The following is an 18,116-nucleotide window of genomic DNA, read 5'->3' as shown; positions in this document are numbered from 1 at the left end:
CTCCTACAAGAGATTATCAAGGTATTAAACAGTATTAAACTGCATCAAGGTATTAAATTGTTAAACAGAGTGAATCCCCATATAGGCCTTATACCAATAATTTATCGTTGCATGCACTTTTCCATAATATATAAAAAAATTAATTTAACATTAGAATGGAGTCGTACCATAAACTGCACATCTTTGGCATCGTCTCCCGTAATAGCATCTCTGGAGAACTCCACAACAGTAGTTGAGCCACTTTCACTTGCGGCAATGAGGTCGTAGTTTTGTGTCCCATCTCTAGGAGGATATCCAAGGGATGTGCTCCAGTGATCCTGTGGACAAATTAGACTATCATAAAAAAAATGAACCTCGACAATCTGACAAAAAATAGCATACAAAACAAAACTACCTCGTTGAAGGGATTGTTAAGGTACTCCCTATAGTTTTACGATCGCACTCCCGCTGAAGACGAAAGTTCAAGTAATCTGTGCCCGCTCAAAGGAAACCCAGTCAGTGTTTTTCGATATTTCATGACCTCAACATGAGCACAAAAAGCAAAACTGACAGTGAATTTTCTCGCGTTTCGTTCGGTGAAATTCCATAACATTTTCAGGGAAATCTATTTGGCCAGTTTTTCCGCAGCATTTAAAAACATAAATTTGCAAAAATAGAGAAAAAAAAACTGCCTGTACAAACCCTACTTTTTTCGCACTTAAAATTCGCATCCCGCCGGATTCGATTTCCAGTGAAAGGTTTGGTTGATTGCACCAAAGAAAACTCAACAAAATCACAAATAAAGCCTAATGAATGGCAAATGAAAGCATTTGTTTGGGCATTTGTAATTCAAGACTAAAAGCCAAGATTTTAACAGAGTTGATAGTTAAACACTATTTCAAGGACTGGGAGTCAAAACGAATGCAAAATCGGCTTTCAAAACATAACACTAGCGCTAGGGCGCGCAACGCGATAAACGGTTACGCTATGGAGCCATGCACCTTCTTGATTGGGTCGATAGTAATAAAAAGTCTCATAAATTAATTACGAAATCTAATTTATTTCAGCACTCCAGGAAAACTGTAAATAAGTCAGCCTCCATACTACGCCAGAGAAATTTGAAAACCGAGCTTTATTTCTACGGTAAGGCCTTCCTTCCACACTAATCCGTCACAACATGGATAGTACTGAGAAGACTGGTTAATAACCATGGTCACAAAAACGGTGCTTTTCGAAAACGGTCTTCAGACCGGAGAAATTTGAAAAGGCTGGCTTTGCGTTTTATTGTGGACGGAATACATTTTGAAAACGAAGCTTTAATTATAATAATAACGATAATAAGACAACTAATTTTCAGTATGAACTTTGCCGGCAGCTCAAATATCTTGGGAAAACTTTAAACTTTTTTCATAACAACATGCAGGCGCGATATCAGTTGTCGATAAAGTGCTAGTTTTGCCGAAGAAAAACCGTCAAAGTTTATGTCTAGCAAGGACACGCACTTGATTCCAAGTGATCTTGCTTCGGCAGTGCGGTCTTTGATAATGCTGTTATGCGTTAAACGCTAACGAGCAAACGCCTTCGTGTTGTTTCGTTGGCCGCTTACAGTCACATACGTTTGTAATATTTAATTCTTCCCATATGCAGTTGGCAACGCGACAAGTACGTCTTGATTCATTAACATACTTTCAACTGCTATTTTCTGCTCCCTCTTTGGCCTGGAACTTTTTTAAAACAGCAGTAATATCCGCACTAAACTCTTCCTCTGACTCCCCCATGTGTGCGACTTATTTTTTATTTTGAGAACGCACGGTAAATTACCGACTAGTACTTAGCTCTTATTAATCGAGCAGGAGGTGTGTATGGGAGAATCTTGACCGAGGTCGTGAGTACAGACCGAACGCAGTGAGGTCTCTACACACGACCGAGGTCAAGATTCTCCCATACAGACCGACTTAGCTCGGTTAATAAGATGTTTATTATATGGTAAAGAAGAAAACTTTAATTCGTTTAATGTAACTGGTTTGCTAACATTTTGCTTGCAAACGGAGATGAGCTTAACTTAAACCTGCCGAAATTTGCTCGTCCTATGTACTTTTTTGTTTGTTTGTTTGTTTGTTTGGTTTGGTTTGGTCATCAGGCTTTTTGGCACTTGCATAAATGATTGAGAAGAAAATAAAAGAAAACGGTGAACATTTTTGTATTTTGGTTTCCTACTTTTTCAACGCAAAATGAAACCGGTCTAGATGCCAGTCTAGATGGGAAAATCTAGACCGCGGTCAATATCGATTTCAGCCAATCAAATTCGTGAATTCGGTAGTTCCCAGTCCTTGTGAGACAGCCATATAATTGCGTTCGACGAAGTGGAACGGAAACCTAATTTTGACCTGTGGCTTTTTAGAGTTGGTTGCCCTGTGCACGGTTCTAGGCTGAAAAAAGCCACATTCCTGTAAGGACACCAAAATGGCCACCGCGCTTGTTTTTTGCAGGGGCATGTCACGGCCAGAAAACTGGTACCGTTTAATGCTAAGACGTGTGATAAGACATGTGGCGAACATGTGAGTATGTGAGCAGGCCATTTGAGCTCGTCTTTCCGATGGATCTTTTTCCGTTCAGTCGCCGTACGCCTCGCTATTATGTCCTCTCAGCGTTAGATTTTGGCGAATTTAAACGCTTCGACGGCAGCTTTTATCGCAATCTGTGGGAATTGTCCTTGTTTATTAACACGACTTGGCTTTGGAATGATAACCGTGGGAACAGCTACATTTTGACTGCATTTGTTGATTAGTTCCAGTCGCGACAGATAGCTCAGTCTTTATCCGGTCGAAATTTTATTGTTTGAAATCGGTGGAAAAGTACTCTGAAGGCAAGATCCATAGACTACTTTATTCATCAGGGGAAATACTCGAATTAGTCGCGAAACGAGCACGCGACTGCAAATGCTAGCTTAGAATAATGTACGTAATTTAAATATTCTATGAAACTTGAGAGACTACAGAAACTGACAGCGTCACGCAACGTATCAACAAATCGTGACCTCTTCACTAGCATGGACTTTGACACTATGCATATCTGACTGTAAAACCTCGGTTGCTGCTGAAAAATGTTGATTTTAGCAATAGACAAAGGTTGAAAATCAGCTAGTGAGATCATTTATTTACGATATATAATTATATATTAAAGTGAGAGCGTCGAACGCACTCTCATAATCTCTGATTACTACTAGTAAATAGGGATATAAACAATCCTCATCAAACATAATAGATCGACAGTTTTTACGCCTTTCCCGCTTTTTGACCAGTGGTATTTCACTTCGCTCAGGCGAAGCAGAAATGAAAAAATTACAGAGATCAAGGCAGGCTCACTTTCTTGGAGCCTCTTCATCAGACTCCTTCCCGCCGGATCGCTTTGCTCTTCGCCGCTTGCGTGCGTGGCTCAAACGTGAGCCTGCTCCAGGCTAAATGTTACAGTGGAACCTCGATTTAACGAACCTCTATTTAACGAAGTCCTCGATATAACGAACGATATTCCATGTCCCGGTCAAAGTTACAGTAAAATGTATGGAATAGAACCTCGATATAACGAACCTCGATATAACGAATTCTTCGATATAACGAACTTAATCCGGAAGCCCAAACGTAAAATCTACCTCGATATAATGAATTACAATGTCAACATGCGACAGAAGATGAACGCTGAAAGAATCAACAGTCAACAAATCCTTGTAATCCTTATGGTAAAGAGACAGCAACCTTTCAGTCAACGGCTTATTATATGTCACAGACATTGGCACTATAGTATTTCGACATCAATTAACTTCTGCTCTATCTTCTTTGAAATCCGGAAATGTTGGGTAGTGCAACATAACAACACTAAAGCCCGTTTCCTTGTTTACATAGACAATTTTCTGTATAACCTCTATTTTGCAACATTTTTAAATCGCTACTCTGAAAGTGTCGTTCTCTTGTGAAAAAAAGCTGCGCGTCCCCTCAAAAGTGAAAATAATTGATACTGAAAGCCACCATGCTTAATGAATTGCATCTCAAAACGCGGCACTTCTGGGTGACGAAAATTGCATTGAATTGCGTGACAGAAGTCACCTGTGTTACAAATCAATCATTAACTATGACCTCGATATAATGAACATTTTGGTCGTTTCCCCTCAAATTCGTTATATCGAGGTTTTCGACATAACGAACCCTCGATTTAACGAACACATTTGGCCGGTCCCCAGCGACTTCGTTAAATCAAGGTCCTACTGCACTTACAACAAACACATTTAGACGGCATTACCCATGAGCAGACCATTATTTGTAGGCAGTTATTTCCCGGTCACTTGTTAGGCTTTCGGCCAATGAAGAAAAGAAAAAAATGCATCGAATGATAAATCGATTTATTATTCGTTTCCGATCTATTTTTCACAAAACGCCGCAAAAGCAGCTTCAAAACCTGGTGTATATTGTGTCAGATCGCGTGTCGAAATTACGTACCGCACTTTTCAGGTATAATTCGATATAATTAATTTCATTTCGTGCATGATTCGTGTATGTTTTTAATTCCTAAGGTAATCCATTGGTCGGGTTATTGTTTTCCTGAACAAAGAACTACTGAATGCTGCATTTTTTTTGTAGCTCTGTGTGTGGAGATGCAAGCTGCTGTCATTATATTAACTGCAGTTAACAACTGAACGTGCTTTGAATTTTTCACACAAGTATGAGGAACTAAATGCTTCCGTAGTTATAATCTCTTAGTGAAGTGTTGCCAGTGATACGACATAAGAAGAATTTGACGTTTAAGCTTGACAGGAACTGCAAACAGCTACATTTTAACGGGAAAAGAAAAAAAATGGTGCAAAGCACTCTACACCTAACCAAATACCAAAATATTTTGCGCTAAAGGTGAAGTCGGTCACATTAGTTTCACATACGTTCTTAAATTTAAATGTCGACGTTCTTAAATAAACGCCGGCCGGCTGTGTGTTTAATGGGCTGAGTTTGAATGTTCGAAACGGAAGGCTTGCTAAAACATCCTACGTAAATGCCTCTGCTAAAAAGGTAAATAAAAACGAAAATACAACTTACGTCAATATAACCCGCACTAAAAGCGTGCCCAGCAACCGCTATATCGTAATTGACCATGTTTTTTCCGTCAGCAGTGGTGGTAAATCCCCACAGCTCACCAACCTGTGGTTTTCCAAGTCATTTTCAATATCAACTTGCTGTTGTTGTAAGTCTATTGTAGCTTGAAGTTTCCATCGCCAGAGCCAAGACTTGCTTACGAGGTTACATCGATCTTATTAACAACATCTGAGACCGGGAAGATTATCAAGACCGCATAGACAGACATGACTGTTTTGCCGAGTTGCTGCGAGTGCCGATTCGAGCGAGAAGTTTGACGGCTATTCTGTATACTGGCTAGCCTGCGAACGCTGACGTATTTCCTGATGTCGACAGCCAGAAATACGCCTGCGTTCGCAGACTACGTACTGGCAGGTTCATCACGAATTTACCACACTGACTATTTTTTTTGATGTTTTGTTCAAGACCTTTCGGCTGGTGCTTGAGCCTTTATCAGTTGAAATACTAACGTTAGTACGTGTGATTCAAAAAACAGCACGGCTCCAACAACGAAATTGTTGAGTCATTATTACCAAGGGAAAGTGTGTTTTTTTTTCTCCTTTTTTTTACGGTCGACTTCTTTTAAAGAATTGTAATATCACGAATGATGATGTTTTGACAGCTTGTGGCCGAAATTGCCTCGCTTTTATCATGCGACGAGGTCGTCATAGCTTGTGTAGCTGGTCAGGCTTGGATAACTTAATAACAAAGAGGACTAAACACTGACAAACTACCGTCTTCAGCAGCTCACGTTCTTTCTCAGCAATGATTAAACATAAACACTCCATCTCATTTTGATATCACTCAGGCTCGATTACCAGCCGCTGTTCGGGAAAGGAGTCCGCGCTCCTTCCCCTTCATATCACTGTGTAGTAAATGGCTGTAAAAGAAATCGATGACATAATTTCTTGACATAAAAGAGTACACTTGGCTGCGAGCAGTCTTTGTTTTGCAGTAAACGTGGATTAACGCAATTTGGCGCGGAAATATGTAAACAATAGCCTCCATTTGGCGTGGAGATATGCTCGGATATTTGTCCGAACGGTGAAAATGAAAAACTGTGTCAATAAATTGAAATTTTTTTGTAGCTCTGTGTGAGACGAAGGGTGCTTAATACAACATAACCTACAGTTAACAAACGTGCTTTGACTTTTTCACACAAGTATGAGGAACTAAATGCTTCCGTAATTATAAAAAAGTGTTTTTCGGATAGTGTATAAAGAGATAATGCTGTCATGATTTGGCACAATTTAATCCCAGATTACGTGAATTCTTAACGACCACAAGAAACTGAAGACAATAACAAAAACCATATCCTTTCGTGTAAGTCGCGAATAGACTTATAGCCGGTCGTCAATCCCTTAGTGAAGTGTTGCCAATGATAAAACGACATATAAGAAGAATTTGACGCTGAAGTTCGACAGGAACTGCAAACGGAAAAAAGAAAAAATGGTGCAAAGCACTCTACACCTAACCAAATATCAAAACACTTTTCGCTAAAGGTGAAGAAGGTCACATTGGTTCATCATACGTTCTTAAATCAAATGTCGACGTTCTTAAATAAACGTCGGCCGGTCGTGTGTTTAAGGGGCTGAGTTTGAATGTTCGAAGCAAGAGGCTTGCTAAAACATCTTACGAAATTACCTGTGCCAAAAACGTATATAAAAACGAAAATACAACTTACAGCAATGTAACCCGCACCAGAAGCGTACCCAGCAACCACTATATCGTAATTCACCATGTTTCTTCCATCAACAGTGGTGGTGAATCCTACAGAACACCAGCCCGTGGTTTCACAAGTCATCTTGAATATCAGCCTGCTGTTGTTATAGGTCCATTGTAGCCTGAAGTTTCCATTGCCGGAGCTAAGACTTGCATACGAGGCTGCATCGATCTTATTAACAACATGTGAGACCAGGAAGATTATCAAGACCGGGTAGACTGACATGACAGTTTTGCCGAGTTGCTGCGAGTGCCAATTCGAGCGAGAGGTTTGACGGCTATTCTGCGTACTGGCTAGCCTGCGAACGCAGATGTATTTCCGGCTGTCGCTTGTCTCAGCCGAAGGCTGAGTGAAGAAACGTGCTTTGACTTTTTCACACAAGTATGAGGAACTAAATGCTTCCGTAATTATGAAAAAAGTGTTTTTCGGATAGTGTATGAAGATAATGCTGTCATGATTGGGCAGAATTCAATCCCAGATTACGTGAATTCTTAACAACCACAAGAAAATGTAAACAATAACAAAAACCGTGTCCTTTCGTGTAAGTTGCGAACAGAGTTACAGTCGTCAATCCCTTAGTGAAGTGTTACCAATGATAAAACAACATGAGAAGAATTTGACGCTTAAGGCCCAGTTCGTCGTGCTTCTGCCGTGCCGAACCAAATTGCAATTAGGTTCGACTGTAGCACGGCAGGAAAACAACTTTGATTCAGACGTCGTGACAGAGCCGAACCAAATTCAGGATATACGGATGCCTTGTAACAATTCTCCTCCTAACTCTCCGTGGGAACGCAATCTCGCCAAAGTACATTAATACAATTTATGAATTTTGTTTAGCGCGGCAGAAGCACGACGTTTGAATCGCTGCCGTGCCAGAGTCGTGTAGCACGGCAGAGCTTGTCGAACTTAATTACTTGCCGAACTTAATTCAAAAGTTTGATTCAGACGCCGTGCTTCTGCCGTGCTTTTGTCGAACTTATTTAATTCCTGAATTTAGTACGGCATGGCAAAAGCACGACGTCTGAACTGGGCCTAAGTTTGACAGGAACTGCAAACAGCTACTTTTAAACGGAAAAAGTAAAAATGGTGCAAAGCACTCTACACCTAATCAAATACTAAAATATTTTACGCTAAAGGTGAAGTCGGTCACACTGGTTTCTCACAGGTTCTTAGAATCAAATGTCGACGTTCTTAAATAAAAGACGGCCGGCCGTGTAATTAGGGCTGAGTTTGAATGCTCGAAGGGATGTTACTAAAACTGGTAACGGGGAACGAGAAACGAGAAACGAGAAACGAGAAACGAGAAACGAGAAACGAGAAACGAGAAACGAGAAACGAAGAACAGGGAACGGGGAACGGTAAACGACAAACGGCGAATGGGAAACGGTAAACGGTAAACGGGCAACGGGCAACGGGTAACGGGCAACGGGAAACGGGAAACGAAGAACGGGAAACGGGAAACGGGAAACGGGAAACGAGGAACGGAGAAAGGGGAACGGAGAACGGGGCACGGAGAACGAGGAACGGGGAACGGAGAACGGGGAACGGAGAACGGAGAACGGGGAACGGGGAACGGGGCGGGGAACGGAGAACGGGAAACGGGAAACGAAGAACGGGGAACGGGGAACAGCGAACGGCGAACGGGGAACGTGGAACGGGGTATAGGGAACGGGGAAAGGGAAACGGAAAACGGGCAAATGTCAACGGGCAACGAGGACCGGGGAACGGGGAACGGGGAAAGGAAAACGGGAAACGGAGAACGGGCAACGGGACAGGGAACGGGGAACGGGAGTCTGGGAACGATTGTACGGTTGTAATTCGCCTGAGAATTCAACATGGCGGACAAAGGAAAAGAAAAAGAAACAATTTGGGGAAATGTGAGGAAGTGTTACAGTTGTAAACGTGAATTTCTACCGGCTGTGCCCCCAGATCATGTGCCTTGTACGTTCTTGTTAGAGAAGAGTCCGATTGGTCCTGGGATAAAAGCCGATAAACAAAGCATGAAATGACGCCTTGGGGTGAAAATCGAGTCGGTATTATCACAAGCTACGTCCCCAATGGCAATCGGTCAGGCCACAGTCGTTCTTAAATAGAATTTCAAGCCTTCTTCTCACTTTGTGCGCGAGCTGTCATATCAATATTTAAAAATAGTAACACGCAATATAATATCGAGGACAAGTTAAATAACACATGACCATCTTTGAACGTGGGTCGTCCGCTGTCTTCGCATTCGGCAGCTAGCCTGGCGGTCTTTCGGTGATCGGCAAGTCAGCTGGCAAATCAGGTGAGCAGCAGATAAATAACCTGTGGCCTGGCCGCTTTGTTAAAGACAAAATATATGAAGAAACGAGCAAGGAATATTCCACAATAATGCTAATGTTAGTCAAAGATGACCGCGGCAAAGGGACTGCGTGACACTCGGTATGTTTTTAGATGACATGTTACGTATCAGACGAAAAACTAGCCTACGAACAGGCTCCCGGCGAGGACGGAAAAAAAATTCGGCGAGCGCGAAACAGAAGAATTCGGAGAGCGAAGCGATCGGGGCTCACCGGGAGCCTGTTCGCAGGCTAACGAAAAAATGTCTATATTCTGTCTGTGTTTTGTACCCAGTCTGCAGTCTGCAGTCTGCATTTCGTACCTAGTCTGCATTTTGTACCTGGTCTGCAGTCTGCATTTTGTACTTACCGATTGGGGTAGCATGTGACAATACTGATTCGATTTTCTCCTCAGGCGTTATTTCATGCTTTGTTTATCCCAGTACCATATTGGACGCTGGGGCAGAGCCGGTAGAAACTCACGTTTACAACCGCAACACTTCCTCACATTTCCCCAAATGGTTCCCTTTTCTTTTCTTTTGTCGGCCATGTTGAATTCTTAGGCGGGTTCCCGCTGAACACTGGTTCCCAGACTCCCGTTCCCGGTTTCCCTTTCCCCGTTACCAGTTTTAGTAACATCCTGTTCAGAGGCGAGAGGCTTGCTAAAACATCTTACGAAATAACCTTTGCCAAAAAGGTATATAAAAACGAAAATACAACTTACATCAATATAGCCCGCACTAGAAGCGTACCCAGCAACTGTTATATCGTAATTCACCATGTTTTTTCCATCAGCAGCGGTGGTGAATCCCACAGCACACCAGCCTGTGGTACAAGTCATATTGAATATCAGCTTGCTGTTGTTATAGGTCCATTGAAGGTTGAAGTTTCCATCGCCGGAGCTAAGACTTACATACGAGGTTGCATCGATCTTATTAATAACATCCGAGACCAGAAAGATTATGAAGACCGCATAGACTGACATGACTGTTTTGCCGAGTTGCTGCGAGTGCCGATTCGAGCGAGAGGTTTGACGGCTATTCTGCGAACTGGCTAGCCTGCGAACGCAGACGTATTTCCGGCTGTCGCTTGTCTCCGCCGAAAAATAACGTCTGCGAACCTGAGCCAGGAAACGATTTCCGCGACGTAGGAATTCTAAACCAATCACAGTTTAGTTCAAATAGCCCCAGAACTACTGCGCGAGGCATTCGCTGCGAGGAGCACTCGAGTTTCATTCTATCATGGAACCTGATTCGCCAAAGAGAAACCAAAAGTCATTACGTCACAGAAATCGTTTCCTGGCTCGGGTTCACAGACGTTATTTTTCGGCGGAGACAAGGGACAGCCGGAAATACGTCTGCGTTCGCAGGCTACCTACTGGCAGGTTCATCACGAATTCACCATACTGATTTACATAACAATACAGCTAAATGTCGTAAATACTCTTTTTCTTTGACCATCGTAGCTTGATAAGAAATAACACGCAAACTGCGGTGATAAACATGGCAATAAAACGCATGTTAAAAAACAAAGTTCATTTACTTGACGTTTCGTATGTTTCAACATACATCTTCAGAAGTGACCGTTAGGAGTAGAAGTAACAACTTTGTTTTTTAACATGCGTTTTATTGCCATGTTTATCACCACAGTTTGCGTGTTATAACAGCTAAATGTGTTTAGAGATGGAGTAGTGGTAGTCAGGAGCTACCATTGTAAGATAATGGTTTGACACTGACTATTTTTTCGATGTTTTGTTCAAGACGTTTCGGCTGGTGCTTGCGCCTTCATCAGTTGAAATGCTAACGTTAGTACGTATGCGTGATTAAAAAAACAGCACGTCGAACGCGCGCTGAGGAAAATTCCGCGTGAAGTTTCAAGAATAGGTAGCGCGAGATTTATAAGCGTGCCAAAGACTTGTAGACTTCTGGGATGGCGATGTGGTCATTTACAGATTGCGGATACTTTATTGATATCCAGGCTTTCAAGAAGAGGCGCTCGTGAAAGTTAGCCTCGTGTCCAACAACTCTGACACTTCCAAAATCCATTTTGTGGTTGTTTTCGTGGACATGGCAGGAGATCTTGGGGTCATGGTCGAACATAGAAACAGTCTTTGGCACGCGCATAAGTCTCGCGCTACGTTTTCTTAAAACTTCACGCGGAATTTTCCTCAGCGCGCGTTTGACATGCTGTTTTTCGAATCACGCCGAGTTGATGAACGAAAATAGTTTTAAAATGTTTAGCTAACTCGACGTTCGGTTTTTTTAATACTTCCAAGCTATGAAAAAACGTTCCATCTGTCGGCTCCAAGGACGAAATTGTTAAGTCATAGTTAATCTATTACGATGGTAAAGTGTTTTTCTTTTCTTTTCTCTTTTTTTTTTTAACGGTCGACTTCTCTTAAAGAGTTGTAAACAAGGCTGAAGGCGCTCGACAAATCATGAAGTTTTGACAGCGTGTGGCCGAAATTGTCTCCTTTTATCATGCGACGAGGTCGTCATAGCCTCTGCAGCTGTTCAGGCTTGGGTAACTTAATAACAAAGAGGACTGAACAGTGACAAACTACCGTCTTCAGCAACTCACGTTCTTTATCAGCAATGACAAAACACGAACACTCCATCTCATTTTGATATCACTAAGGCTCGATTACCAGCCGCTGTTTGGGGAAAGGAGTCCGCGCTCCCCCCGGTTTATATCACTGTGTAGTAAATGACTGTAATAGCAATCGATAATATCATTTTTTGACATAAAAGAGAACCCTTGGTTGCGAGCAGTCTTTCTTTTGCATGGTTTTCGCAACACGCACGGTTTTGAAAATTGCGGAATAACGTAGTTATTAAAAGCATGAGTCTTGAAGCAGCTCTTATGTGTTGTATCTCAGATGTTTGTACCTAATCCTACATTTCGGCTCTCTTAGGTGCATATCAGGTGATTAATTTTAGCTGGCCGAGTTATAGTTCGTACTTTGGCGATACACAGTCGAGCCAAAATAATAATAATGATAACGATAATAACAATAATAACTCTTATGTACGCGTCAGATAAAAAAAAGTAGCATTTCCTCACGTGCACCAAGTAGAAATAAAATTATCTAAAATGTATACAAATCTGGCAACTCGAAAAAAAAGGTATTTATACTGCAAGTCTGCTTGAATTTGGAGGCTGGAGATGTAAATTTCATGCTCGTCCACTGCCAATCAAAACAACGATGTGTTACAAGGAGAGGTGGTAAGCGCTTAAAGACAGAGCAGTACAAAATATAACAGATGGGAAAAGCACGCTGGCTGTACCCGACAAAGGCCTTTCAGCGAATCTTGGAGGTGCAAGTGTTGACCATCCAGCATCCATTGTCTGAACCGATACCATGATTGTCGTGTTTGGCTGCAGCATGGCTGATATAGCCTCCTGGATCAGATTATGTTTGCCAGGAAAGATTCCCCTCGCAATGTGTTTTGTGAGGTCGTTATTTTCATCTTTGGAGAAATGAGAAGCCCACACAACCGTAACTTCAGTATCATTCTGCAAATTAAAAGTACCAGTTTGGTGTTTTGTGTAGATCATAACTTGAATCAAAATTGCGGAACACAACTTTTAACTGCGCTGAATGTGTCGCGGAATCAACGCCCTCCCTTTAGGTCGTCCGGCTTCTCTTCTTTCCTTCTTCCGCCGTCATTTGCCTGGCTCGTTCTCAAAAGTTGAGATAACAGATATTCAACCAGCCAAATCTAGAAAAGCCTGACTCGTTCTGATTTCACTCGGTCAGTGATGTTGCCAGGATATGCCGTCATCTCAGTTTTGTTTCTTCATTTTTATTCTTAATTAATGGGGTTGAATTAAACTTCGTATACAAAGTTAGGAGTTGAGCGGACTTCATGAAAAGGTCACTATACACTCTGTTTAAGGCGTACCCTGGCACGGGTTTCAGCAAAATCCAAATTTTTCTTCCCATGTTTTCTGTAAAACCAATTAAGAGGACACCTCTCAGTTAAGCGGTCACCAGCGAGGGACGTCACTGGGTACCGCTCAATGCAAGTATGGGGAGCGGAGATGGCGCAGTGGTTAGAGCCCTCACCTCTTACCAAAGAGGTCCGGGTTCGAATCCTGGACCGGGCCGGCCTCATAAGTGGGTAAAGATTGTCGTTGGTTCTCGCCTGGTTTCGAGGGTTTTTCTCCGGGTTCTCCGGTTTTCCTCCCTCTACAAAAACCGTACTTCTACTAACATTTCATTTTTTTTTTTTTTTTTTCTGAAAAACGTTGAACGAAGGGCCTCTACGTGGGATGTTCCACTGCAAATTCCTTTCATTTTATTTCATCACAGATTTCACTTTATTTGTTTCTTACCATAAGCTGCACATCGTGAGCATTGTCTTGTGTAATTGCATTCCTAGCGAACTCCACCTCGGTCACTGTTCCACCGTTTTCACTTGCCTTTATAAGTATGAAGTCTTGCGATGGATCTCTCATTGGCTGTTCTGTGGTAGTGCTCCAGAAATCCTTTTGGCAAGATCAAAAGGCGTACAACCTTTGGTAAAAATTATAGATTTTTCATTGAAATTTAATATAAAATCAAATTTGCTGTTTTTTTGTTTGTTTTTTTTTGTGGGAGCAATCATTAAGTGTTTTGTTCTTCCGTGCGTTAGTCCATAAAAAGGAAATTGTTTCACGGACTCCAAATAAATCACATTGATTTCACTGGCGTTTGAGCTGCGAGTTATCATGCAGAACAAAATTAATGAAACTCTGTTCCAATCACGTCTGGAGACGGATGATAACTCCCTTGCTTAATGAAAAAATATCAATGTTCTTAACCAAAATTTTTCAAAACGAAGGTTAGCAAGGTTTTAATCGCACGTTCACTTTTATGTAACTGAAACTAACTTATATGCGAAGAGATTTTCACTACGCAGGTGGAATTTTGAAACCCAGAAATTAAAATGTAACTTGTGGAATAGAAACTTAAGCAATGTTTTTTTTTTAATTAAAGAATGGCAACGACTCGGATGAGGTCAACAATTTCTCTTTAATGAGACGTTTGTTGACTTTTAGAGAAACAATTCTTTTATTTTGAGTAGTAGGAAAATGTCAATATATAGTCATAAAAAGTAAACACTTCTTTAGAAATGTAACGCTAAAAGCAGAACTTTCCATTCAACATCATGGGAAGTGCATCTTCCTTAAAAAATCCTCCTGATCTTTTCTCTCTGCTTTGTTGCATGTGGGCATATTATATTTTAAAATAGTTTTCATGTTAAAACTGGTGCCAAGAAACTGATTGACCAAACTGGCTGGAAATGAGAAGAAATACGCAGAATTTTAGCGAATGAGCCTGATTCTTCGTTCCGTTGGTATATATTGGCTGCGTTAACAAATGAACCACGTTTAGCATGTTACAAACTGCAAATTCATTACAGAAGATGTGTAAAATAAAATATAACATGTTTAGATCAATGTTGGAAAAACGACGACTTGAATGTCAGTCTCGCCTTTGTAAGCTTAGCTTGTTCCATTTCTCATTAATCAAGGAAGCAAGAACATGGATGCGAACGGAAATTTTGAATATGTAGCACAGAAATTTGTGAACACTTGTAAAAAATTGCTGGGGCACTTGGGTCGTGTTCTATATATTGGGATCAACCATTTCTGGTTGGTTAGGATTTTTTGTGTTCCATTGGGAAAAACCATTTTCGGTTGATTTGGTCGATCAACTTTTTCAACCGGCCTCAAACCAGGTTGAAACGGTTGAAAAGCATTTGCGCGATTATGAAGCGTGATAGTAGCTCACGTAAGGACTATTCCCAGGAGTTACCGCATTTCAACCAAAAAAACGGTTGGAAAAGTGTTCTACTGAGAATCGTCAACCGTATCAACCCAAACCAGCTGCGGTTGAAACGGTTGATCCCAATAGAACACGGCCTTAATGTTGACATACTGCCATGAAAGTCGAAAGAGTATTTGTTTTCTCTAAGATGATAATTATAGCATGCAGTTGCGAAGGGGGATCAAACTTGATGTTCAACTGTTTCTTCATAAGTATTTAACGTCAAGTTTAGACTGAACGCTAGAAAACTGAAAAAAGAAAACGTTTTCATAAAAGGTACAATTAGGTCAACTTACAGCGATATATCCAATTGAACCGACGTACCCAGCAACTGCTATATCGTAACGCTTCATGTTTCTTCCATCAGCCGTTGTGGTAAATCCTACAGCACACCAGCCAGTAGTTCTACAAGTCATTTTGAAGATCAATTTACCGCTGTTGTAAGTCCACTGCAGCTTGATAAAGCCATCAGGGGAGGAGAGACTTGCATACGAAGTTGCATCGATCTCGCTAAGAGCAAGTGCGAGCAAAGTAACCGCCATGTAATGATAGAATTTACAGGAAACAGCCATGCCTGCTTGGGTTTGGTGTGAACTTTATTTTTGCTCAAAGCGACGGTTTTCTCTTGGTGGACAGCTTTGTCAAGTAGGATATATTAACAACTGTTCATGTCATTTCCACCAGGCCGAAATTGTTTGTTTGTACAAGCTTTCAACATGTAAGCATCAGTTGTAAAATAGAAATTCTCGTGATTCCGTTGCGTGCTCTGTTCACTCTAATGTAACATGTCTACATGAAAAAAAAAAGTAAGGTGGGCCTATTCCAGGTCCTAGATTAGCGCAGAAGTTTAAGAGGCCCTGCGCCTAAGAAACGACCGATGATTTCCGGCTAAAAAATAAAATCGGCCGATTTTTATCTCCCAAGCAGAGGTTACCGAATACTATTTAAAAATGAATTTCTTTTGTTTCAGTTTCGCTTTAAACCAAAAATATCGAGCCACAAACTTTTTCCGTCTGATAGCAGCAAAATCAGGCCGAAAATAAGCCCCCACAAAAAACTGTTCAGAAATTACTATCGCAACGCAAAATAATGAGAAAACTACACAGTGTTGAAGAAAAAGGCCTTTTAATGCAATATCATTCGATAAACATCAAAAAACTGCCGAAGCGATTAAAAAATAAAGTTTCAAATATTGCATACTAAATTAGATGGAGCGTTGGAGCTGATTTTAAAATAATTATTTCTCAAAAGTTCAACCCTTTTGAAAGCAATCACCGTGATGAATCAGACATTGGAGGGATACAGATCACGTTTCTGGAAAAACATTTTTCGGCCAAGGTATATTGACTTTGTACAAAGCGTTCAAAGTTACCGTGTTTACCGTTATCCTGCTACTTCGGCGAAGCACTTCTCTTTTGCCAATACGGCCGTGGATAGCGTGGTAAACGCCACTTTAAACCTTGCTAGGCATTCAGAGACCATCCTAAGTAGAAAGACGTAGAATCAAAAGAGAAAGGAAGATGAAAAATACGCAGAAAAAGAAAATAAAAACTCGAAATTACCATTTGCTAACGAAAGTTGAATCTGGAAAATGTCGTGGCGTGACAGCGGCCATTGACGTCATTTGTATAAATAGCGGCGGAATCCAAACGAATGCACAAATAGGAAAACAGTTTTTCCCGGCCAGAAAACGTTTAGTGGAACAATGTTATGTTATTTTTCACAAATGATGGTCACTGAAAAAGAAATACTTCCCCAACCGCCACACCGTTTTGGCCGCAGCGTGATCTGACTTATGGGGTCACGACTGGATCCCTAGCCGCTGACCACCCGAAGGACATTGCAGACTCATTTTCCCACGTTCTTGCGACTTGACGTGACAAATGACGTCAATGGCCGCTGTCACGCCATGACATTTTCCAGATTCAACTTTCGTTAGCAGATGGTAATTTCGAGTTATTTTCTTTTTCTGCGTATTTTTCATCTTCCTTTCTCTTTTAATTCTACGTTCTTCTACTCAGGATGGTCTTTGAATGCCTAGCAAGGTTTAAAGTAGCGTTTACCACGCTATCCACGGCCGTATTGGCAAAAGAGAAGTGTTTCGCCGAAGTAGCAGGATAACGGTAAACACGGTAACTTTGAACGCTTTGTACAAAGTCAATATACTTTGGCCGAAAAATGTTTTTCCAGAAACGTGATGTATATTCCTCCAATGTCTAATTCATCACTGTGATTGCTTTCAAAAGCGTTGAACTTTTGAGAAATAATTATTTTAAAATCAGTTCCAACACTCCATCTAATTTAGTATGCAATATTTGAAACTTTATTTGTTAATCGCTTCGGCAGTTTTTTGATGTTTATCGAATGATACTACATTAAAAGGCCTTTTTCTTCCACACTGTGTAGTTTTCTCATTGTTTTGCGTTGCGATAGTAATTTCTGAACAGTTTTTTGTGGGGGCTTATTTTCGGCCTGATTTTGCTGCTATCAGACGGAAAAAGTTTGTGGCTCGATATTTTTGGTTTAAAGCGAAACTGAAACAAAAGAAATTCATTTTTGAGTAGTATTCGGTAACCTCTGCTTGGGAGATAAAAATCGGCCGATTTTATTTTTTAGCCGGAAATCATCGGTCGTTTCTTAGGCGCAGGGCCTCTTAACTTCGCTGTCATTTTGTTTATCTTAACGCTCTGATACATAACACTCGTTTTGTTGACGTGTTGTCATCCGTCCTTTGAGGGCATTGGCCAGCCTAGGCTATTTTATTGCGAACGCCTCGCTTTCGTCGCCTTACTAATATTGGACTGCTAATTTAAAGCCTCTGTTTGAAAACGAGGCCTGGTACAAGACAGATCCTTAACACTACGTGTTGTCCAAATTCTTCGCAGCTCGTGACTTTGTTGAAATGTTTTGGCCCAAAGCCTTGCAAAACACGATGTGAACCCTATTTTAGCGATGATAAATGGAAATTAGTGGGTGTACTGTACTCCAAAAATGTGTCTTTTGAGGTGAGCAACATGACACAAACACGTCATACCACGTGTTATTAGGTCATGTCATATAAAGAGCCGCCATCTCATATCCACCATAATCTATTTCTTGACTTTAAAAAACCACCAAATGATAATATATTCACGGGAAAACTGAATGTTCGTTTCCTTCCGTCA

At 41.2% G+C, this 18,116-nt stretch overlaps 3 protein-coding genes across 5 annotated transcripts in view; all 3 read right to left on the bottom strand.

Annotated features, from left to right (window-relative positions):
* The window catches only part of LOC145477895 (dipeptidyl peptidase 1-like), a 214,226-nt gene that overhangs the window by 168,020 nt on the left and 28,090 nt on the right, over nucleotides 1-18,116 (bottom strand). The window lies entirely within an intron of this gene.
* The window catches only part of LOC145479859 (DBH-like monooxygenase protein 1), a 31,227-nt gene that overhangs the window by 2,737 nt on the left and 10,374 nt on the right, over nucleotides 1-18,116 (bottom strand). Inside the window, exons 1-2 of one of the 3 annotated variants that reach the window (XM_081458328.1) lie at nucleotides 6,781-7,495; nucleotides 168-317 (exon numbers count right to left, since the gene is read on the bottom strand). In XM_081458328.1, the coding sequence (XP_081314454.1) occupies nucleotides 168-317; nucleotides 6,781-7,044 (414 nt within the window). In that variant the 5' untranslated portion in view covers nucleotides 7,045-7,495. The other 2 variants (XM_081458331.1, XM_081458329.1) reach the window with 2 other exon arrangements.
* On the bottom strand, nucleotides 13,368-15,703 carry LOC145479869 (DBH-like monooxygenase protein 1). The gene is made up of 2 exons (XM_081458343.1): nucleotides 15,249-15,703; nucleotides 13,368-13,628 (listed from the first exon to the last, which is right to left on the bottom strand). The coding sequence occupies exons 1-2, from the start codon at nucleotides 15,522-15,524 to the stop codon at nucleotides 13,461-13,463; spliced, it is 444 nt and encodes a 147-aa protein (XP_081314469.1). The 5' UTR covers nucleotides 15,525-15,703; the 3' UTR covers nucleotides 13,368-13,460.

The sequence above is a fragment of the Orbicella franksi genome, chromosome 2 (assembly GCF_964199315.1).
Source record: "Orbicella franksi chromosome 2, jaOrbFran1.1, whole genome shotgun sequence".
Taxonomy (NCBI): Eukaryota; Metazoa; Cnidaria; class Anthozoa; order Scleractinia; family Merulinidae; genus Orbicella; species Orbicella franksi.
This window is presented reverse-complemented; position numbering and strand designations above follow the sequence as displayed.

Bases quoted from the DNA above. Each gene is read 5' to 3' on its own strand.
- LOC145479869 (XM_081458343.1), bottom strand. From the start codon at position 15,524: ATGGCTGTTTCCTGTAAATTCTATCATTACATGGCGGTTACTTTGCTC. The intron at 13,629-15,248 runs GTAAGTTGACCT...TCTTGCCAAAAG, and splicing joins GTTCAATTGGATATATCGCT to GATTTCTGGAGCACTACCAC.